Source organism: Nipponia nippon, unplaced genomic scaffold (genome assembly GCF_047370975.1).
Source record: "Nipponia nippon isolate SJK-2023a ecotype South Korea unplaced genomic scaffold, ASM4737097v1 scaffold_23, whole genome shotgun sequence".
NCBI classification, from domain to species: Eukaryota; Metazoa; Chordata; class Aves; order Pelecaniformes; family Threskiornithidae; genus Nipponia; species Nipponia nippon.
The window spans coordinates 4832441-4854351 of record NW_028262340.1 but is presented as its reverse complement, the minus strand read 5'-3'; the positions used below and the strand labels follow the sequence as shown (position 1 = coordinate 4854351).

At 66.6% G+C, this 21911-nt stretch overlaps 2 protein-coding genes across 8 annotated transcripts in view; both read left to right on the top strand.

The window, feature by feature from the left end:
- Window positions 1–1318: 1318 nt before the first annotated feature.
- MAP7D1 (MAP7 domain containing 1) lies at window positions 1319–17190 on the top strand. 2 transcript variants are annotated; one of them, XM_087761066.1, is made up of 18 exons: window positions 1319–1517; window positions 8238–8900; window positions 9043–9111; window positions 9789–9952; window positions 10272–10386; window positions 12025–12135; window positions 13634–13756; window positions 13898–14040; window positions 14163–14296; window positions 14394–14653; window positions 14739–14904; window positions 14971–15130; window positions 15462–15566; window positions 15688–15741; window positions 15854–15911; window positions 16049–16166; window positions 16240–16445; window positions 16529–17190. In XM_087761066.1, the coding sequence occupies exons 1-18, from the start codon at window positions 1319–1321 to the stop codon at window positions 16537–16539; spliced, it is 2859 nt and encodes a 952-aa protein (XP_087617192.1). In that variant the 3' UTR covers window positions 16540–17190. The 2 variants fall into 2 exon arrangements, with proteins under 2 accessions (XP_087617192.1, XP_087617193.1); XM_087761067.1 differs by lacking the exon at window positions 12025–12135.
- Window positions 17191–17787: 597 nt separating this feature from the next.
- THRAP3 (thyroid hormone receptor associated protein 3) overlaps window positions 17788–21911 on the top strand; it is a 33857-nt gene continuing 29733 nt past the window's right edge. For 2 of the 6 annotated variants that reach the window (XM_087761203.1, XM_087761196.1), the window contains exon 1: window positions 17788–17873. The gene's annotated coding sequence lies outside the window, so the exon portion shown is untranslated. The remainder of the gene's footprint in view (window positions 17874–21911) is intronic. The other 4 variants (XM_087761201.1, XM_087761200.1, XM_087761197.1 and 1 more) reach the window with 4 other exon arrangements.

Genomic DNA, 21911 nt, shown 5'->3' with positions numbered 1-21911 from the left:
GGCTGGGCTGGGCGAGCAGCAGGTGGGTGGCGTGGCCAGGGGCCGCGGGAAGGCGGTGGCTCGGCCGCGGCATGGGGCTCTGGGGTGTTTGGGGTGGTTTGGGGTGTACGGCCACCCCTGCAGCGGCACAGAGCGGGGCCGCCCCATCTGCCGAGGAGCCCTCCTGCCCGCTCCTCATCCCCTGAGTCAGAGGAACGCGCTTCCGGAGGAGAGGGCTGGGATTTCAGGAAACCTGTTTGCCCGGTAGGCGAGGGAGGATGGGTGGCAGGGGATCTCCTCGCCCCACGGTGACATCATCCCCAAAACAGGCATCTCTGGTGGGCGCTGCCCACAGAAAACTGAATCTGTTCATCAACACATCCCTGTGAACCCAGAGACGGGCTCTTTGCAGGATGTTCGGACCAGGCTGGCCGTGCGGTGAATGGGGATGTGTCCCGGCTCCTGCTGCCCCTGCAAAGCCCTAAGCAGTGTTTCTCCTGCTGGCTGCTACTGCTTCCCACATGTCCCCTGCCCTTGGACGTGCTGCTGCAGCGGGCAGGCACCCGTGCTGCATTTTCTCCGGGATGCTGCATGGGGCAGGGAGCAGGGCTGCACCTCTGGCCCACGCCTGCTCCTTGCAAGGCCAAGAGGAGTTTCACCCCTGAGTGGGGCTGAGCCAAGGCCTCTGCTCCTGCCCGGGGAGGCCTCTCCTTATCTGCCTGTTATCGAGGCGGCGGGGGGGATGTGTGGCAGCGAAGCCCTCACCCCTGGGAGTGGGGGGCGGCTGCTGGCGGTGACTAAGGCTCACGTGCGAGGGGTGGGTGGTGGGGGAAGCAGCCGTGAGGCCTCGTGAGCAGCCAAGGTGGGGCTCCAGGACGGGAAATCAATGTCTCCTTGGGGTGCCTGGAAATCGGACAGCTGATCCGAGCGGTGCTGGCTGTGGCTCCCGTTGCAGGGGGGTCAGGGGGTGTCTGCTGCAGGGCCAGCGCTTTGGAGGTGACTGGAGCATCATAAAACGTGGGGAGTGGGAAGCGTGGGTGCAAGCCCCAAAATCTGAGAGAGGAGAGGCTGGAGATGGGCGAGTGGCCAAACAAGGCTGGGGGATGTTGGGCACGGCAGGGCCAGGCAGCAGGGCCAGGCCTGAGGCCAGGGTGATGGGCGTGGGGTGATGGGCGCGGGGTCCCTGCAGCCAAGCCCCCGGGGCTGGGACCCCTGCGGAGAGGCGCGGGGCCGGGCCGGCGCTGCGGGGCCGCGGTTGGGGCACAGGAGAAGCGAGCCCGGGCAGAGCATCCCCCGCCTGCCCGCTCCCCCCGGCCCGGGGCCGCGGGGCCGGGGCGGGATGCGCGGCCGGGGCCGGGGCGGGGAGCGCCGTGCGTCCTCCCCCGCCGGGCCGGGGGGAGCGGGGCGGCGCGGCTCGGCGCGGCTGGGCTCGGCACGGCTCGGCCAGCCCTCTGCGCCTCCCCGCCACGCCATGGAGAGGAGCCGCGCCGGGCGGGAGCCGCAGCCGCAGCCCCAGCCCCAGCCCCAGCCGGCCCCGGGTAAGGCTCCGCGGCGGGGACCGGCTCCGGCAGCGGCGGGCGCCCAGGCCCCTTCCCGCACCGCGGGGCCGCGCCCGGAGTCGCGGTGCAGGATGCGGCCATGGGGGAGGCGGGAGCCGGGCCGCGGCGGGGAGCGGGATCCGGCCGTGGGGGTGCGGGATCCGGCCGTGCGGGATGCCGGCGGGGATGGCGGGGAGCGGGGCGCTGGGCCCGGCCCGGGGATGCGGCGGGGCCGCTCGGGCGGCGGAGCGGGGCGGGGGCCCGGGGGAGGCGGTGGAGGAGCCGGGGGGACGCGCGGCCGGGGGCCGGGGAGGGGGGGGCGTCTTCCCGGGAGGGACAAAGCCCGGGCACGGCCGCTCCATCTTGGGGTGGGACAGAGCCGCGCAGCCCCCGGCCCCGCCGCCCCCCGGGGGGTGCAGGGGGTGCTGCCCTTGGGGAGCCCTCCCGGGGGCGGCCCCGCCACGGCGGGGGGTCCGGGGCGGCGGCGCCTGCCCCTGCCCCGGCTCTTCCCCACCCGCCGGTGGGCGATGCCGGCCTGGCCCCGAGCCCCCCCAGGTGCTGCTGCCGGGGGTCCCAGCGGGCAGGGCCCTGCCGCCGCATGCGGTGCCGGCTGCCCGACGCCCTGCCCGGGCAGGCTGCTCTGCGGCGTGGCGGTGGGTGCCAGCCTGCCAGGACAGCCCTGCTCCTGCTGTGGGGTGTGGGTGGCCCTAGGGTCCGCACCCCGGTTGTGCCGGGGTCACCGCCACGGCCCGTCCTGCAGCCTGCCACCTGGCTCTGGCGCCCCGGCTGGGGGCAAGCAGAGGTGGCTGGCACTGCCCAGGGCAGAGGCTGCTGCTGGCGAGTTGAGGGATGCGGGCGTTGCGCTTTCCCCTGCCATGGGAACTTGGGGTCCCAGCCAGGCTGATCGCGGTGCTGCCCCAGGATGAACTCTGCCGCCGGCCCTCGACTCGGCAAACTGGGGAGGGCGGCGGCCGGCGGGGCTGAGTCTCGGGGCGAGGATTTGTTTTGGCTCTTCACTGCAGGGCTCCAGCCAAGCGCTCTTTGGCCCCGCTGGGCTGCTCGCTCTCGGCGTGGGGCTGTGACTAAGCAGGGCTCCGTGGCGGAGCTGCTTCCCACCGATGGAGGAAGAGGAGAGGCAGCTCCCCTCCCCCTCGTCCCCGGTGCCCGCCGCCGCGCCGTGATTCATCAGCCACGGCCGCCCGGGCCCTCGCAGGCAGGGAGGGATCGCTGCCGGCTCCCAGCAATGCCGACATGCCGCTCGCCCTTTATTGGTGGCTCTCGAACAAACCGGCCGCGGATCCCCGGCCGTGCTGCCCAAACAGCGCGTCCTGCGCTGCAGACATATTGTCTGTGTCCCGCTTGCCGCCTCCGCAGCCTTCCCGCCTGCCCCGGCGTGCAGCCGGCTCGGCCTTTCCTTCCCTCTCGATGCTGTCGCTGCCTGGGGAGGGGGATGGCTGCTCCTGGCCACGCTGGCCTCTCCTGCGGCCGGCCGGGCCCCCCGTGCCCGCCTGGGCGGTTCAATTCCCCGGTGTGGGGAGGCACTTGCTGCTCTGCTGCGAGCGGAGGAGGATGGCGGCGGCGCTGGGGAGCGTCAGTGGCTCTGCAGCACATCCCGCTCCGGGGAGCGTCCCTGATCCTTCTCGTTTGGGCGACCCGCGTGGCCAGGCAGCCAGGCTGCTCCCTGTCTCACCGCCCAGCACAAGTCGGAGCCCTCGGCTCCCCCCAGCATGCCATGTCCTGGCTGCCAGCGGGGCTGGGGTTGCACTCCAGGGACTGGGACCCGCCGCGGTGTGGGGCAGCCGGTGGTGCTGGGGGGCAGGAGCTCACAGAGGGCAGACGGGGCAGGATGCGGCCCCACAGAGCCGCCCAAGTGGGATGCTGCCCTGTGGGCAGGCAGAGGGGTGAGAACTGGGGCAGGGAGCAGGCAGGGGTTCGTTCTTATCGGGGTGCACCCTGATTTCTCCAGCCCTTCTCCCTCTGGCATGGTGGAGAGGGAGGGTGCAGGGCGAGCTGGTTGCCAGCCAGCGGCTGTGTTTGGGAGCAGGCAGCTCGGTAGCTCTCCCAGCGCGGGGACGCCAGCAGAGCCGCTGCTGCGAAACCGTCAGAGCAACGTGATGCGACGTGCGGAGCGGTGATGTGACAGTCCCGTGGTGCCATGTCCAAAATAGTTAGCGCAGCTCTCGCTTGTCGGAGGGCTCTGAGCAGGGACAGGCAGCAGCCCAGGCAGCCTGCTGGGAGTGGAGCTGGATCCTGCATGGCCCCAGCCCCAGTAGGTGCCCGCATCCGCGTTGTGAGGCTCAGGACCCGTTTTTCGGAGGTGCTGGGCACCTGCTCCCTGAGAGGCCAGGTCCCAGCAGGCGCGGAGCCCCGTGTCCTGCCTTCGAGCCAGGTTTCTGTTTTCCCAGCGTGATGCCAGCAGACAGGTTTTTGGGAGCGCAGCTGGGCTGCCTGCCCTCGGCGTTGGCAGCTCCATGCGGGTCGCCCCAAGGACGAGGGCACCTCCTGTCACTGCTGCCGGCGCTGCCCAGATGGATGGCAGGCAGGTGCTGCCTGCCCCTGCCCTCGATCTGTTGGGGGCTGTGCCGTGACCGCAGCCAAACGGAAAGTTTGCCGTGAGGGTGCCGGGGCGCAGCAGCAGCTCAGGCTCTTTCCTCCGTGTGTATTTTAAACCCTGGAAACCCCCCAGCTCTGGCCCCGCTCTGGCCACGAGATCCCGTCTCCCAAGTTCCCCTTGTTTCTCTCTGGCTTGGCACGTCACCGCCGGCTGGGTGCAGAGCCGCAGGAGCTCGGCAGCCTCTGCCGGGGGCTGGCGCAGTTCCCCCATGGCTGCCCCCATGCCCCCTCGTCCCGGTGCCTCGGGGGGTACGGACCCTGGGAAGCGGGGCTGGTCCTCTGTGCTGGGGAAGCTGGGCAACGGGTGCAGCCCCCTCCCAAACCAGCCCTCCCAGGGGCGGGTACAAAGACAGCGTGGTGGCTGCAGCCGGGTGGTCAATGCCCTGCCGTGCCCCTTCCTCCTGCCTGGCACCCACTGTGGGCATCCAGCTGCACCATCCCTCCTGCCCTGCTGCCTGAGTCCCTGCTGCCTGTGTCCCTCCTGCCCTGCTCCTGCCTGGCCCTGGAGGCCCATCCCTGAAGCGGGGCTGCAGGCAGCATGTGGGGCACCGTGGGACGATGCCTGACCTGCCCTGCCCTGGCGCTGCCGGCTGCATTTTGCTGGCTCTGAGCTGGCGGGGAGAGGAGCCAGCCTCAGGCTACAGCACCCGTGCTGCCGGGGGCCAGGGTGTGGGTGGCTGTGGGCAGCAGCACCCCAGGACCCACCCACGAGGGACGGGGTGTCATTGCCATCGGTGGCTGCAAGGGTGGCACTGGCCACCCCTATGGTGTGGGACTGCTGGTGCTTGTTCTGTGCATTGCCTGTGTCTCCCTGCCCATGCATGTGAGCTGGGGTCGAGGGTGTGCGTCAGTGCTGTGCCCACGGCTGGGATGTGCCAGGGATGTGCCGGGGAAGCTTGCTCACTCACTGTCCCTGTCATCCAGGTGTGAGAGGTGCTGCAGCACAGGGGAATCCCAGGAGCTGGGTGGGACGGGGCAGGGCTGGGCTCTGAAGCACATCTGAGACGTGGCAAGGCGGGGTGGGATCGGGGGGCAGCACCAGGGCTCCGAGCACCCCCGGGGCTTTGAGCACCCCTGTGCACCCCACGGCATTCCAGTGGCCTCGGGCAGCCACTCTCCCTGCTGGACACCAGCACCTGCAAAGCAATCCTGGCCCTGGGGCCACGGCTGCCTCCCTGCTCAGCACCAGGACCTGCTGGCGATGAGGACAGGCCCCGGGGACCCATCCTTCTCTCTTCACTGGCACAGCTATGGGGCTGCTATCAAGGCCTGGGGGGGGCAGCTGGAAACCAGCCGCACTGGGAAGGGCCCGAGGGCGTGCTGGGCATGTGGGTGTCCCCAGGGGCTGCAGGGAGCCCTGCAGAGCCAGTGGTGGCTCTCGGGGCTGAGGTTCACCTCGGGACCTTGTCCCTGGGCATCGCAGGGACTTGTGGAATGGCCAGAGTGGCCGGGGTCCACCGCCCCTGGGCAGGTACTGCACGTGGAGCAGCCCGTGGTGGGCCCTGGCCGTGCTGCAGAGCGGGAACATGACGATAGGGCAGATGAGGGGAGCTGAGGTTAAAGCAGGCGGGTGCCCCCCCGCCCTCCTGGGAAGCACCCTGTGGGGATGCGCGGCGGACGGTTAACGAGGGTTGCTCGCCTTCCGACCGGAGCGCCCCTCGGGGCCTCGATGTGCTCTCGCTTCACGGCCCCGGGAATTTGCCTCTGCCTGACTGAGCATCCCCAGCCATGTGCTGGCCACGGAGCAGCACCGCACGGGTCAGTGCCAGGCTGGAGGTGCCGGTGGTGCTCAGTGGCAGGGGCACTGGTGCCACATGGACCCACAGGAGGAGCCGGGATGGGCTGGGTGATGCAGTGCCAAGGGGCAGCACCTCGCCTTGCGGCTGTGGCCCATGGCTGGGCACAGTGCCGTCGCAGTGCCAGCAGTGAGGCCAGTGCCACGCAGGCCTGCCTGGGCTGGGGGCTGCAGGGGAGCCGTGCCTGTGTGTCTGGGGGGCCAGGGAGCTAATCCCCTGCGGAATGCCCCGGCTAGGGGAGAGGGGAAGCCCGCGCCGCCTGGGCGCAGGCAGCGTTGGGTTTCAGGGCAGCTGCCGTGTTGGAGCAGCGACAGGGACAGATGGCGGCAGGCCTGGCCCCAGCCGCCTGCGGGGGTTTTGGCCGTGCCCGGTAGCCCTGCCCTGGCCACAGGTGCTGCTGTCCCTCCAGCCAGTGGGGCAGGACGGATCCTGCCCAGGGCTGTGCCCAGGGCTCCATGCCTGGTGGTGCAGGGTGGCAGGAGGCACCCACACTGCTCCCAGCACATCTGGGGCTCCGGAAGGTATTTCCATCTGCTTGGGGGCATCAGCCTGGCCTGGCATCGGCTGGTGGCCCTGCAGGACACACGTGGTGCTACCGTGGGTATTGTCCTCAGAGCTGGTGCCTGGGGGCTGCCAAGCCCCCCACCCTGTAGGTGCCAAACTGGGGCAGCCCTGCGGGGGACGGGGCAGGGGAGCCCTCAGCTGCAGCTCCGGCACTTCCCCAGCCACGCATCAGACTTATGGCTGCCTCGCGGGGCGCAGCGATGGGGATGTGGGATGTGCAGGATCGGGGCCAGGGGATGGGCTGGCTTCCTGCGGCAGAAAATACCCGGAAGGCTGCGTGGGTCTGCGGGGGGGCCGGGGCTGGCTGTGTCCCCTGCGGAGTCTGGGGTGGTTGAACCCTGCTGGCACGAGCCCCAGCCCGCTGGGGTCTGCAGCAGGACCCCCAGCCCCTCCCTGGGCAGGTGAGTGCTGCTGTGGGTGCTGTGCCCTGGTGTGGGTGCTGGGGGACCATGGGACCTGGGGTGCACCCATGCCTGCACCGCAGGGGGGGCTGGTGGCGCCTTCCATGGGCGGGCTCCGGCGTGGGGTGGAGGAGCGGCGCCGGCCCGTGTTTGCGGAGCCCACACTTTGCCCCTCACCGAAGATTGTGGAGAGCTCTGCAAACACGGCCGAGCCCAGCGCATGATATCTCCCTGTGGTGAGAACCGCTCGCTGGGGGCGACAGGAGCCAGTCACCGGTGTCCCTGCCATCCCACGCCACCGGAGCTGGGGCCATGTGCTGCAGTGGCGCCCATGGTGCTGGAGCTGGGTGCCCACGGCCCCGGGGCGGGTTGGTCATCGCTCCTGGGCAGGAGCGAGGGTGCTGCCTGCTGCGTGGGGGCCGGGGCTGTGATCCCGGCATGCGCCCCAAAGGTGTGTTTGCAAAGGGCTGGTTAAGCGGAGTGGGGGGGATCACCGCTGCTGGTCGCCATGGGCAGTCCCGGCACATCCACCCTGTGCAGAGGCCACATGCTGTGGCTTTGCGCAGTGGCTGGCATCATGTCTCTGTCCCCAGCGCCAGTGCATGCAGTGGGCTCCCCCGGGGTCCCCAGCTGCTGGGCTCCCCTTGGGCTGGCCGGGACAGGGGGCAATTCCCTGGGCTGCTTCCCTCGGGGAGCACAGAGCAGGCACCGTTCCCCCCGCCTGCCCCACGGTGGGGCACCGAGCGGCCGGGCCCCACGTGGGGAGGGGGCTGTTTTCTGGCGGCGGTGGCGGTGGCCTTGTGTGCATTCCTGGGCCATGAGTTCATGGCTGTGCGCGGGCTCAGCCGCAGCACTGCATGGCGCTGGGGGACATGGGCTGGAGCGGTGACGTCAGGCCGCGGGGCCCGCGCCCATCCTGCCTCCGGCCGTGCTGTGAGTGCTGGCGGAAGCGGCCCCGCATCCTCCGGGGAGAGCGGCGGGGAAGCGCGTGGGTCCCCGTGCCTGCGTGGGGTCTCTGTCCCCGCATCCCCCCCACGGTGGGGCCAGGGCGGCAGCTGCTGGGGGGATGAAGGGCGGCTTTGTGGTGGTGGTGCCTGGCAGAACCCTGGTCGGTCCCTCTATGCATTGTGCACCCGGCGCCTGGCACCCAGCGTGGGGCGGCGTGGGCACCCCCTAAGATGGGGGCAGCAGCAAGGCTTGGGTGCGTGTCCCACTGCCTTCCCCGGGGGGACCGTCCCCAGCCCCTGCAGCCAGGGACAGCCTTGCTCTTGAGGTCTGTATTTGGGGGGGACTGCCCCAGGCTCCCCCACTGGGTGACCATCTGTTCTGCTCTGCCGATGTTGCAGGAAAGCCACCATCTCTGATGGGAGACAGTGTGCCCCCTGCTACCTCACCACCCTCCTCGCCTGGGGATGCTCTGCAGTGGGACCGACCCGTCCCTCCAGCCGTCACCCCCTCCGGACAGCCCATCTCGCCCATCCCTCCAGCAGTCACCCCTTCTGAAAAGACCGTCTTGCCCGTCCCTGCAGCCGTGACCCCCTCGAGGCAGCCCATCTGCCCCGAGCCCCCAGCAATGATGCCTCCCTCCGAGAGCAGCACCCCACAGCGTGACCGACCTGTCCCTCCCACCATGACGCCATCAGGACAGCCCGTCTCCCCCATCCCTACAGCCGTGGCTCCCTCGACAGAGAGCGACCCCCCATGGTGTGACAGGTCTCCCCCCGGGCCCCTCCGGCCTCCTGTGATGGAGCACCCCAAAGAAGAGGCATCTCCCCACGCTGCCGGCCAGCCGGTCCCCATCCCTGCTGCTGCTGCCCCTTGCCCGGCAGAGATGCTGCCCCATGGGAGCGATCCCTTGGCCCCGGCTACCGGCGAAGGGGCCCTCTCTGATGCCAAGAGCCCCCTGGGCGGCGCAGCTGGGCCCTCAAAGGATGTGCCCCCCCGGAGTGACCGCACCACCCCGGCCACAGCCTCACCGGCTCCTGCTGCCAGCCCCAGGCCCAAGCAAGGTGGGTGCCTGGGGTGGGCAGGGGTGCTCTGGGCATGCTGACACCCCATGGGCACTTCTCGATGCCTCCATGCCCGGCTGGTGCTGGCATGGCACTGGCGCTGGGGGCCGGTTGCTGGTCTGACGGTATCTCCCCCCTGCAGATGCCCAGAAAGCCCAGGCGAGGCACAAGCAGGCGAAGGAGCGGCGCGAGGAGCGGGCCAAGTACCTGGGTATGGGGCTGAGGGAGCAGGGTGGGATGCGGGTCCAGCGAGCCCCCGGGCATGTGCCGGGAGGGAAAGTGGATGGAGGGAGGAAGCAGGAGCTAAGGAGCTTTGCTGGGTCACAGGCAATCCCATTAGCTGCGATGAGCTGAGCCCGGGCAGGAGCTGCCGTGCCGGCAGCTCTGCCTGCCCCGGCACACCGCTGCGCACTGGCATGCCGCTGGCCCCTGCTGCTGCACTCCCCTGGCTGCTCCCCGTGGTCCGGGTGCCCCCCGGGTGCATGGGTGCCCCCCGGTCTGTGCGGGCGCCACCAGCCCAGGGCCCAGCTCTCTCCTGTGTGCAGGCGGCAGCAGACAGCTCAGGGCAGTGGGCGAGCGGGGCCCCTGCGCCGCGCATGGGGCCTCCTCATCCCCGCGCTCTTTCCACCCTCATTCCCCCATTGTTCATCGGCGCGGCGCAGCTCGGCGGGCTCCCGGCCTCCCTTTTGTCCTCGCCCAAACCCCTCCCTCGCTGGCCGGCCGTGATGCCGCCTGCCCCGCGCACCCAAGGAGCCCAGCCGCGTGCCCTGGCCAGAGCCAGCCCTTGGCCCCACGCTGCCGGCACGGGCACATGTCCTGACCGCGGAGCTCGCCGGGGCCAGGGCTGTGCCTCGGGTGTGACCCCGCTGTCCCGGCTTCCTCCTGCAGCTGCCAAGCGGGTTCTGTGGCTGGAGAAGGAGGAAAAGGCCAGGCTGCTGCGGGAGAAGCAGCTGGAAGAGCGCCGCAAGCGCCTGGAGGAGCAGCGGCTGAAGGCGGAGAAGCGCCGCGCCGTCCTGGAGGAGCGGCAGAGGCAGAAGCTGGAGAAGAACAAGGTGGGGATGGGGGATCACGGGCACAGCGGGTGGGGGGCTGGGGCAGCACACCGGGGATGCGCTCCCTGGGGAGACCCTGTGGCTCCAGCAGCCCTTCGGGAGCTGCCCACCGTGCCCAGCCTCCACGTTGCACATCCTTCATGGTGCAGAGCCTCTGCGGTGCCCAGCTCCTTGGGCACTTGTGCCCTGGCCAGGGTAGGCATCACTGCCCCGTCTCCCTCCAAGCATCCCTGTGGTATCCTCATGATGGGCAGCTCCGGCCGATCCCAGCCCCATTGTCCCAGCTGCCGGCCTCACCCTGTCCCTCTCCTTTGGGCAGGAACGCTACGAGGCAGCGATCCAGCGGTCGGTCAAGAAGACGTGGGCAGAGATCCGGCAGCAGCGGTGGTCCTGGGCTGGGGCCCTGCACCACGGCTCCCCTGCGCACAAGGATGGTGAGTGTCGGGCTGGGCGAGGGCACCCAGGGTCCTGCAGCTCTGCTGGTGTCGGAGGCGGCTGGACACAGCTCTGCGGTGCTCTGTGCAAAGAGGGCAAGACCCCCCCAAACCCAGCTTGGCCCCGCTCTGCTGTGGGGTCGTGCTGCCATCACCCCGGGCTGTGCTGGACTGTGCCAGGGCCCAGTGGGGGCACTTGGCTTTTCCCCACTCTTGTGGCACCATGTCCCTCAGGCCAGGCATAAGCTGGAGGTTGTGCGTCGTGGTCACCGTTCTGTGCAGGAACATGCTTGGGGACAGCCCTGGCTGCCCGCGGAGATGCCGCGGCTGCGCTGCCCAGGTCTCTGGCAGCTGGGCATGGGTCGTGGAGCCGTGTAAGGCCGTTGCCGTCTCTCGTTGGGGTCTGTGCTGCGCTGTGTCCCCTTGTCCCCCGGCTGGGTGGGGGCAGTGCTTGGCCCCTCCAGCCCCAGCGTGGGGGTGACCGCGACTGTGTGTACTCCTGGGTACGCATGGCTGTGCTGTGCCTCGCCGTGCTGTGCCGTGCCCCTGCGGCAGCTGCCAGAGGCTCAGCCATGCCCACTGCCCCACAGCGGGCACTGAGCCCAGCTGGCCCTGCTGATCATCCTGGTGGCCCTCCTCTGGACTCGCTCCAACAGGTCCATGCCCTTTTTATGTTGGGGGCCCCAGAGCTGAACGCAGTACTCGTGCCGTGGGGCGGCTGTGGCAGCCCCGGCTGTGCCTGACCAGGCTGTGTGTACCAGTACCATGTGCCCGGCTGTACCTGTTGGGGCTGTGGGTACTGGTGGTGTGTGCCTGGCTGTGCCTGGCACTGTGTGTGTACAGGCAACGTGTCCGACTGTGCCTGGGCAGGCTGTGTGTGCAGGTGTTGTGTGGCCAGCTGTGCCCAGACAGGTTGTGTGTACGGGCGCCGTGTGCCCGGCTGTGGCTTGTGGCACATTCAGGGACAGACCAGTGTGTCTGCGGTGCGGCACCCAGCAGGGTCTGGCAAGGGGACGCCTTCCCCTGCAACTTCCCACATGGGATGTGCTGCCGGAGCTGCTGCTGGCACTCTTGCTCGCCAATCTCCTGGCTGTCGCCTCTGCCGGCAGCAATCTCTTCTGGCCATTCTCTCCAGAGGAGCCCGGCCGGGGCGGAGGGGTCCCAGCACCCTGTGGTGGCACTGCCAGCCACCAGCACCCTCCTGGCACTGCCGTAGGGAACCGGCACCGGTGTGAGCGTTGTCCCATGTCTGTCTGGACCTGCTGCCCTTGACCTGCTCCCCGAGGCTGGCTGCTTGGCCAGTGCTGCTGAGGTCCCTGGCCACCCAGCTCCCAGTTCCCAGGACTGCTTTTGGGGAGACTGGCATGGCAGGGCCCGGGAGCCGCCCTGGCTCCCCAAGGATGAGATCCCTGCATGATCCCAGCATGACCCCCCGGGACTCGGGCACCGTGCCGTGCCAGATGCCAGCGCCATGTGTTGTGTCCCCGGACACCAGCATCTCCTGGCCCCACTCTCTGTGTCGCGTCCTCCTGCTCCTGCCCCTGCCCCAGTGCTCCGGCACGGCCGTGCATGCTGCATGTGGGGGGCCTGGCCCCGGCCCCGGGACCTTAATGCCCTTGTGTCTTTTCCCTTCTCCAGGTGCGAGCCGCTGCTCGGTGTCCGCTGTAAACCTCCCCAAACACGTCGACTCTATAATCAACAAGCGGCTCTCCAAATCCTCTGCCACCCTCTGGAACTCTCCCAGTAGAAGTAAGAGCCCTTTGTGTTTGCCCCAGCGCAGGGGGCGCAGCCCAGCCCCCGCCCAGCGCTGGGGACCCCCGAGGCCAGGGTCCCCCGTCCCCAGGCCCTGCCTTGCAGCACGGTGCCCGCGGAGAGAGGAGAAGCCGTTTGCTGTTTGCGGGAGGAGGCTGAAGCCGGCTGGCGGCTCCTTGAGGCTGCATGCAGGCTGGGAGGAGGAGGAGCGGCTGGGTGGTGGCAGCCCTGTGGGGTGCCAGGATGGAGACCGGGAGCCCTGGCTCCCTGCCCCAGGCCAGCTCCAGCGGGTGCAGATGCAGCTGCAGAGCAGGGCTGCCTGTCACCAGACTCTCCTCGGGGCTGGGCATGGTGCTGGTGCCCGCCGCCGTGACGCCTGTCCCCACAGGCACTCGGGGCTGGGTGCCATGGAGTGTCGTGGGCGTGGTGCTTTGTCGGGTGCTGTGAGGTCGTCCTGGCCCTGGGCGAGCTGCCCGAGGCTGCTGGCTGCGCCAGAGGGATGCGTCCAGTGCTGGGACTGCTGTTGTGTTTCGGGGTTGCCTGGCGATGGGTGCACGCCTTCCCGGCCGGGTATAAATAGCCAGAGCAGCTGACATGGGCGGCTGCAGGCGGTGGTGACGCAGGCGGCTCCCACCGGCCCCGTGCTGGGGGCTCAGCCCGGGAAGAGGCACCCAGAGGCTGTTGGCACTGCCTAGGTGGGAGCAGCATCTCCCTGGGCTGGTGCCGGACCTGGCACCCTGTCCCCGCCGCTGCTCCCATGGCTCTGTTTTCTCCTCTCCTGGCAGCGTGTGCTGCTCTTAGGCTGACCAGCAGTCCTGGTGGAGAGGGGCAGAGGGGCCTTGTCTCTGTGGGTGCTTCCTGGGTGCCCGTGGGGTGTTTGGTGCTGGCGACGTGCACTGGAGGGCAGCCAGTGGCAGCCTAGTGCCCAGCTGAGCCAGCAGCGTGGCCGGGGACTGCCGTTCCTCAGGTACCATGAGCCTGGCCTGGCTCCCGTGGCATGCCCAGCGACTTTGGCACAGCTCCCTTGGGGTGAGGGCAGTCTGCAGCGTCCCTGCAGCAGCTGCAGCATGCTGGGGGCTCGGTCACATCGATATGGGGACATGGGGAGGGTGCACGCCAGTGCTGGACATGAGGGCGCCAGGGTGGAAGGGGCTGCTGTCAGCAGGACTGCACCCTGATGCTGTGGGTGCCACCCGCTGTGGGGTGTCTGCGGGGCATGGGGACAGCGTTGTCATCGTGCCGCAGTGCCGTCCTGTGGGCGCCCGGCTGCCCACCCATGCCTGCACCTGCACAACCCTTTGTCCTGTCTCGGCCGTCCATGCAGGGCAGCGGGGAGCCCTCCCCAGTGCGGCTGAGCTTCGGGCACTCCCAGGGCCGCACACATGCCCCGGCCTTGCCGCAAGGCTGCTCCCTCCTGGCGGGCGGCTGTGAGGCTGGGGCCGGGGCTGGTGCCTGGGGGCTCAGGGATGTGATAAGGGCCCCTCTGCCTCCCCAGACCGGAGCTTGCAGCTGAGCCCGTGGGAGAGCAGCATCGTGGACCGGCTGATGACGCCCACCCTGTCCTTCCTCGCGCGCAGCCGGAGCGCGGTGACGCTGGCTGGGAACGGCAAGGAGCAGGGTGAGTACCTGGGGTGGGCACAGGGCCACATTGGTCCTGGCGCAGGCAGGGGACTGCAACGAGGGAGCCTGAAGCCAGCAAAGAGCTGGTGCCGGTGCCATGCCGGCTCTGTCCTGACGGTGTGGTCACTCCTACCCCCAGTGCCTGTGTGCCCCCGCTCAGCCTCTGCCAGCCCCCTCAGCCCCTGCCACAACCACCGCCTGCAGCACCGCTGCTGGGAGAGGCGGAAGGGGACCACCGGCAGCCCCGACGTGACACCGCGCCGCAGAACCGAGTCCTCACCCGTGAGTGCTACCTCCCGTGGGGACCCCTTGGTGCCAGGGCAGCCGCGCGGCACAGTGTGGCTCCCAGCTGAGCCAGAGCACCCGGTGCTGACGCTGTCTCTGTCTCTCTCTGGCCGGAGCAGAAGAAGAAGGAGAAGAAGGAAAAGGAGCGGGAGAACGCCAAGGAGCGCAGCGCCCTGTCCCGTGAGCGCAGCCTCAAGAAGCGTCAGTCTCTGCCAGCGGCACAGCCCCGGCTCCTGCCCGCAGCAGACAGCAGGTAGGGACCCGCTACTGTGGGGGCTGCTCGGCCCCCTGCCCTGCCGCCACAGGGGCTGCCCCAACCCCGCTAACACCATCTCTTGCTCTATTTGCAGCCCCGGCCCCAAGAACCGTCCCTCATCCCCTGCCACCCCCAAAGCCCGTCCGGCGTCCCCCAGCCCAGCCCTCGGCTCTCCCCACAAGCCACCCCTGCCCCGCAGCGCCCACTCCTCTCCCAAGGTGCGGGCCAGGGCCCGGGAGGAGCGGGGGGAGCAGGAGGGCCAGGCAAAGGCGCGCGAGAGGAAGGAGGAGGAGCGGGGCCCAGCCCCCCCGGCCCTCCCCGAGCCCCCCAAGGTGCCCACAGAGCCAACAGCAGGTGGGTACAGGGTGGTTGGGAGGGTGGCGGGGCTGGCGGAAGTGGGAGCAGCACTGACACTGCATCCACCCTGCACCCCCCCCAGCCCCTGCAGCCCCCGGCCCCGTCCCAGCCACCCCCCCTGGCAGACCCTCAGCCGGCACCACAGACCGGGAGGAGGCTGCCCGGCTGCTGGCGGAGAAGCGGCGCCAGGCCCGTGAGCAGCGGGAGCGTGAGGAGCGGGAGCGCCGGGAGCAGGAGGAGCGGGAGAGGTGGGTGCTGCCCCCCCTGGCCCCCGGCCCTGGCCCCCCACCTTGCTGAGGGCCCCCTCCCCGCAGGCGGCTGCAGGAGGAGCGGGCGCAGCAGGAGGCGGAGGAGCAGACCCGCAGGGAGGCCCTGGCACGACAGCGGGAGGAGGAACGGCGGCTGCAGGAGGAGCGCGAGGCCCAGGAGAGGGCACGGGCAGAGCGGGAGGAGACGGAGCGTCTGCAGAGACAGGTCTGGGGTGGCAGGGTGCGGGGACAAGGGGCTGCAGGGGAGGCGGGGCAGAGGGGATGGAGGAGGAAGAGGTGGGATGGGGGCTGAAGGCAGGGATGGAGGGGGGAGGCAGGGATGCTCTCCTGTGGTTCCTGCCCCAGTGGGATGCAGGGGAGAGGACCAGCCCAGCCCCTCGATGCCCAGGGTGGCGGGAGGGGACATGGGGCAGGGCTGTGCTGAGCCACCTGAGCAGCTTGTCCCCACTGTCCCTGCCCCATCCCATCCGTTCCTGCCCCATCCCATCCATCCCTGCCCTGTCTCATCTGCCCCTGCTGCCCCACTGCTGCCGCAGAGGGAAGAGGCCGAGGCGAGGGCGCGTGAAGAAGCTGAGCGGCAGCGCCTGGAGCGGGAGAAGCACTTCCAGCGTGAGGAGCAGGAGCGGCTGGAGAGGAAGAAGGTGAGGGCTGGGGGCACCCCTGGCGTGGCACAGTGGGGCGGCCCCTGCAAGGGGTCCTGCCCAGCGCCTGGGGCAGGTCCCGCTGGCGAGGGCTGTGCATGAGCCCCTGTCTGCCCTGCAGCGCCTGGAGGAGATAATGAAGAGGACGCGCAAGTCAGATGCAGCGGATGCCAAGGTGGGTGCCCATCCCCGGTCCTGAGGTGCCTGGGGACGTGGGGGACTCTGCAGAGCCCTCCTGCCCCTGCCCAGAGCCGCCGCTGCCCCTCACGGCTCTCCTCTCCCTGTAGAAGAAGGAGGACAAGAAGGTGGTGAATGGGAAAGCGGCCGAGCAGGAGGATGTCCCAGGTACACGGCCTCTTCCCACAGCCTGCTGCACCTCCAGGGTGCCCGGGGTCCGTGTAGCCACAGCCCTGTCCTGCTCCCCCCCAGCCATGCGGCTGCCCGGGGCCGTGGCTGAGTGGGAGCTCTGCTGATGTCCTCAGGCCGTGAGAAGCGCGCGGGGCCGATGCCGAAGAAGGAGGAACTCCCCGAGACAGAGACACCAAATGCAGGGATGCCGGGGGGGCCGACGGACCTGGCAGGCGAGGGGCTGCAGCCGAGGTGAGCGCGGGGGCGGCTGGGGGGACCAGGGGGCGGCAGGGCCATGGCTGACCCCAGCCCTCCCGCCCCACAGCTCCCCTGCGAAGGAGGTGGCGTCCCTGGTGTCCCTGGTGAACGGCGTGCAGCCCGGCAAGCACGAGAACGGCTTCTCGGGCACGGAGGGGTCGCAGGAGCTGCTGGAGCTCTCCCACCACAGCAGCAGCCCCGGCAGCATCATCCCCTTCGGCGACAAGGAGCCCTTCCTCAAGCAGGCCGTGGTCAAGCCCCCCCAGGTGACAGGTGAGAGACGGGGGATGTGCGGGGGGGCCAGGGCGATGCCACGGCTGCCCGGTCTCACCACTGCGCCCTCCCTCCTCCTGCAGAGGTGCTGTGAGGGCCAGGCCCCGGCAGACGTCCCCGCGGGGTCACCGCACACGTCCCGACGCCGGACGCCCGCGCAGAACCGTAGCTGTTGTCAGAAGAAAAACCTCGCTGCTCCCCCCTGCCCGCCGCGTGTGCCCGGCCCTGCCGTGGGGGGCCCGGGCAGTGTGAGACCCCGGTGAGGCGGCCGCTGGCCCCCTGCCCGCCGCGGGGACACCTGGTTTCTCTCTTTGTTCTTGTTTTTATTTCGTTTTGGTTTTTTTTTTTATTTTATTTTAAATATGCACCTTATCAGACTGACACCCCCACCCTAGCAGCCTGCCAGAGCCACCCCAGACGTGTGGTGTAATAATGTAGTTATTTAACTTGCTGGGTACAATGTATGTGAATACTGTAAATAGAGCTCGGCCAGACATCGGGGACGCTCGCCTGGCCCGGCCCTGCGTGGGGTGGGAGATTGGGGGCTGCCGGGGGCTCGCAGGCAGGAGGGCCGCAGCCCGGCCGGGGGGAGATGGCTCCCCGTCCCCACGTCCCCGCGCATGCCTGCGTGCGCGCTGGGTGCCCCCGGAGCGCCCGGCCGGTGCCACGCTGCTCTCCGTGCCGTTGTGACAGTGTTATGCATCCGGACAACCTTTGCGAACAATAAAAATGGACAACTGCCCTCGCCTGGCCTCGCTGTGTCCCCAGGGGATGGGAACCGCGCTGCGGGCGGCCCTGCCTCGGTGCTCCGCGGGGCGGGCAGCAATCCCGGCTCCCCGGCGGCAGGGGCACGGGTTCACCCCCGTGTCAGGGCTGGCCCTCGCAGCCCCCCAGCACCGTGTGCTCTGTCAGCTCCCCGCTCCCCTCCCGGGGACGCGGCGGGCCCATCCTGGCCGCCCTCACACGGCAGCGGGGCCCTGCCCCAGAGCTGCACCCTCCCCGCTCGGGCGCGGCCGCAGGGCCCCTTCAGCGACCGCCTGCTCTGCGCCTTCGCTCCCCGCCAGGGCGGGGGAAGCACCGGGAGCCGGGCGGCGCGGGAGGGCGGGCAGCCCCCGCCCGGGGAAGGCCCCAGCCGCCCCCGCCGCCATTTCCCCGCGTAGCCCCGCCCGTCGCCACAGGAAGCCGCGCCCTCTCCATGGCGCCAGGGGCGGGGTGGGGAGGAGACGGAAATGAGGTAAAACCCCGCGCCGTGCCCGCCGGGAGCCGCAGTCCGTCCGGCGCGAGCAGCCAATGAGCGCGGCGGGGGGGCCGGACTGCGGCTCCCGGCAGCCCCCGCGGGCGGGCAGCGGGCGGGCGCGAAGCGGAAGTGCGTGAGGAGGAGGTGGAGGCGCCTGGCTGCTGAGGAGGCCGCGGGCGGAGCGGGGTCCGGTGAGTGCGAGTAGGCCCGGCCCGGTCCTCTCCTCTCCTCTCCTCTTCTCCCCTTCCCTCCTCTCCGCCACCGGGCTCTTCCCTTCCCTCCTTCCGCCTCGCACCGAGGCCCCTCCGCGCCCGCGCCGCCCGCCCCGGCCGGGCCTTGTCCCCCCCCCTCCACCTCCGCGGGCCTCAGCGCGGCGCTGCCCCCCCGCCTCCCGGCGGCCGCCACGTGCCGGGCGCGGCCCCGCGGCCCCCCCGGGGGCGCCGGAACGCGGCGGGGCCCGGCCCGAGCGGGGCCTCGTGGCTGGGCCGGGCCAGGCCCCGCGCCGCCTCCTCGCGTCCCCGTGGCCGGTTGGGGCCGGCCCGGGCCTGTCCCCAGAGGCTGCCCTTGTCCCGCTCCGGCCCGGCCTCTCCCTGGAGACTCATCCCCCTGTCCCGGCCCAGCCCATTGCTGGAGATTCCCGTCCTCCGCCCGGGCTTCTAGGCCCCGTCCCCGGAGATTCCTCCCCCGCCTCACATCTTCGGCCTCTCTCCGGAGGCTTTCTCCCTTCGCCGGGGTCACGGCTTGTGTGCGGGGTTCCCGCATGGCGTTGCGGGACGGGAGGCCCTGCCTGTGCTCCCGAGGGAGGCGGTCAGGGGCGCTAGCGCGGGCCCGCGGGGCTGGGGGGAGCGGCGGCTGGCAGGGGTAGCAGCTTGTCCGGGCCGCAGCCGTGACCCCGGGAGCTGGGGTGGAGCCCCCGATGGTGCGTAGGTCTCACCGTGTGCTTCTCGGTGCAGCAGGATGGATTTGTTCACTCCAATTCCCCGCTCTGCATCTTCTTGTTTAAAAGTGAAGTTTGGTAGAACCTCCGGTGGTGTGGCAGAATGGGCTTTGCAGTGGCCCAGAGGCACGTGTGAGCCCTGAATCTTCATTTTCACCAGGCTGACGAGGGCTTGTTTCCCTAACTTTTGTTGTTTTGGGGAGATTAATGTGTTTGAGGTTTCTATAAATATATGTCAAAGTCTCCACAAGGTAATTGTCACTGTAATTGCCTCCTGAATGGCTTTTTGAGTGCGTTTACGTGCCAGAAGGTGACGTGATGAGTTTGGAATAAGCAGTACTCTGTGCAGCAGCCTTGGGAGGCGCAGGTTCACTTCTGTTTGCTGGTGTGTGTGAGGAATCGGGAGACGTGGAGTGGGTGGTGGTGTGTGTGCAGCAGCGTTTCCTCGGGACTTGTTGGAGGTGGGGTACTCGTTCTTGTTTTCTCAGTATACGGTGATGTGTCTGATGCTGTGGCATAGGAACAGATCTGCTAATTGAAATAAACAATATGCAAAACCGTTTGAGAAACATTATAGGTTGTCTTACAGCTGATGGGTGGAAGGAGAAGAGCCTTTATCTGCTGCTTCTGCGGCAGTGTCAGCACAGAGTGTGTGTGTAAGAGGCTGCAGGGTCACATCAGCAAATGGACATTTTCAGGATGCTCTTTCCTAAGAGCACAGACAATTAAATCATCTAATTACTCTCTCCAAAGGACTCTTGCAGAATTCCTTCCCGCTAGTAGCAAAGGCAGATAGTTACGTCAATGTTTACGGTAAGGCCAATGTGATGTTTTAGGTGTGTTTTTAATGTGCCTTTTGTGTGGACGCTGCCCTCAAGTGCTGTGGCGGAAGAGGAGATCTGTTCTTTAGGTTTGTGTTGCATAACCTGATTTCCATTCCTTTAGAAAGATATGTTTTGAAGCTTAGCCTCTCAGATTGCCTTCAAGGGAGTATATTGTAGAGACAGAAAAAAATGAGTATTTAGACACAACAGTGCCTTCTCCTGGAGCGTTTAGTAGTTTGTCTGTATACTTGCTCTGACACTTTGCAGGTGCCCAGCACAGAGTGAGGTTGGCTTTGTGAACTGCATTATTAGTTACACAATCTAAAGGCAGGTAAGAGGGTAAAATAAGGCAGTTGTTGGAGAGAGGCTGTCTAAAATGCACATTCTTGCGACATAGGATCCTCTGTAGTCTAGGGCCTCGTGATTACGTCTAAATTTTCTTTGGATCCTGCTATATATTTTTGTTTCGCATCCTCCCTACTGTGAATTGTTTGTTCCTACTTTAGCAGGAACAGGGAAGGGCATGTACGAGAAGTCAACGTTAAGAGTCATCTCTGAAGTCCTTAAGAAGCTGACATTGCCGGTTAAAAATGCTGCTCCTGAGGCAGTACTCCAGCAGATAGGCCTTAGTGTCCCGAGATGTCTTTTCAAAATGGATGTTGATTACACGTGAGAGTGTGTGATCTGTAAACGATCTGATCTCAGCACAGCGGGTTTGCAGAGTTCTGGAGTCTGAACGGATGGCTGCAGTGTTGTACCGTTCCCCTTCGGCTGGGGCTCCTGCCCGTGGGAAGGAGGAAGGCGCAGGGCAGCATGCCATCGCTGGCAAGGGTGCGGGAGGCCTTGCCACCTGCTAACTCAAATGCCCGCATATTTGCATCTTTTTTTTTATCCGGGGATCAAAAGGTGAAACCTTTGACCTGCCAGTTTACTGTAAAGAAACAACCTGGCCATGGTGGGGAGGCATCTGTAGCATGGTCCACCTGGTGTCTTTTTAAGGTGCTTGCTGTAAACACATTAGAGTAGCGGCAGATCGCGCTGCCCTGCAGTGTGTCCGTACGGACCGTGTGTTGGCAGTGGCTGGCACGTGTTGCGATGAATCCATGCCCATGTTCTGCATGCAGTTCTTTCTCGGCAGAAGTCGTGCCCGTGTTTCTGCTGAGTTATGCTCTGGTGTCTTTCTGCTTTTTTCCTTCCTTGCTAATTTCATGTCTCTCTGTGAGCTCTGTATCTCTGGAAAACATAGTTTTGCTCTTAGTGCTTCAGTAAGAGCTGTCCGGAAGGAGGTTTCCATGTATGCTGGGATTTCAGAGCAGCTGTGTGCCCCAACCTCGACTTCTGAACTTCTAATTCTGTTTCGACTAAAGTTTTGTCGTGTGTATTGTAAATTAAATGGGTGTTCTGCTGTTAGGGTTATGATAATATGATTTAGCTGTCTGCTGGTTTCTCCAGCTCATTTAAGCCAGGAAGCTTTGTGAACTATTTAAGAAAATAGTCATTTGGGTCAAGCCAGGCCTGTGCCCTGTGGGTTCATGGGTGAGGTGTTTGAGCTTGGCATGCTGCAGAAAAGCTGGTGAACACCTTCTAACATGGTTGTTACTATGAGAAAACAAAAATGTTACACCAGGATATAAAATAGGTGGCAATCCGTGTAAGTCAGCAGATGTAAATTTTTTTTTTACCTGCTCCCACTTTCTCTACTGTAAAAGAAATGTCGCTTTGAGAGGCCTAGGAGGTATTGAGCTGGACTGGGTAAGCCTGAGGATGCTTTTCATTGTAAAACTGTGGTGTTCCTTTTGTAGTTGTATCACTAGCTCCCTCAAAGAATAGTGCTGTTTTGCCAGAAACTTTTTTTTTTTTTTTAGCTCACTTGGCTTTGTCTTTGCAAAATGACAGTTTGCTCTGTCGGAACTTGTTAATTGTTTAAGCAGCTACATAGCCCTTGAACTTTTTTCCATATCTGGAAAAGTTTACAATATACTGAACTGTGTTTACTGGCTGCATGTGCCAGTACAATAACGTGGGGTTTGGGTCGTATGGTTTCTTCTGAATTATGATGGTACAGAGAGTTCCTCTCTGTGGCAGGATTCCTGCTGTATATTTAGCCATATAGTTTAGGCCATGTGTATCGAGAGAGAGAGAGGAATAGTGTTGTTAATTGCAAAAGCTGTTCTGGCTCCCTGGGGAGCTTGTGCAAGGTAATCCTGCAAGGCCGTGTAAACAGCTGACAGTAGGCATTGGGGTTGTGCCGGCTTACCTTGTGCTTAGCGTATCTCTTATTTGTGCTTTGAACTAACCCCTGTTCCTGTACTGGTAGGCTGTTGTTCAGCAAACACTCGCTGCTGGGCAAGCGTGGCTTAAAACTGCTTTGTGGGTTTCTGTAATGGGTCTCAAGATGAGGAGAAGATGTTAGATTTAGCACAAGAGCTCATCTTCTCTGTTCCTGCTGGAGTCACGCCGAAGGGGTG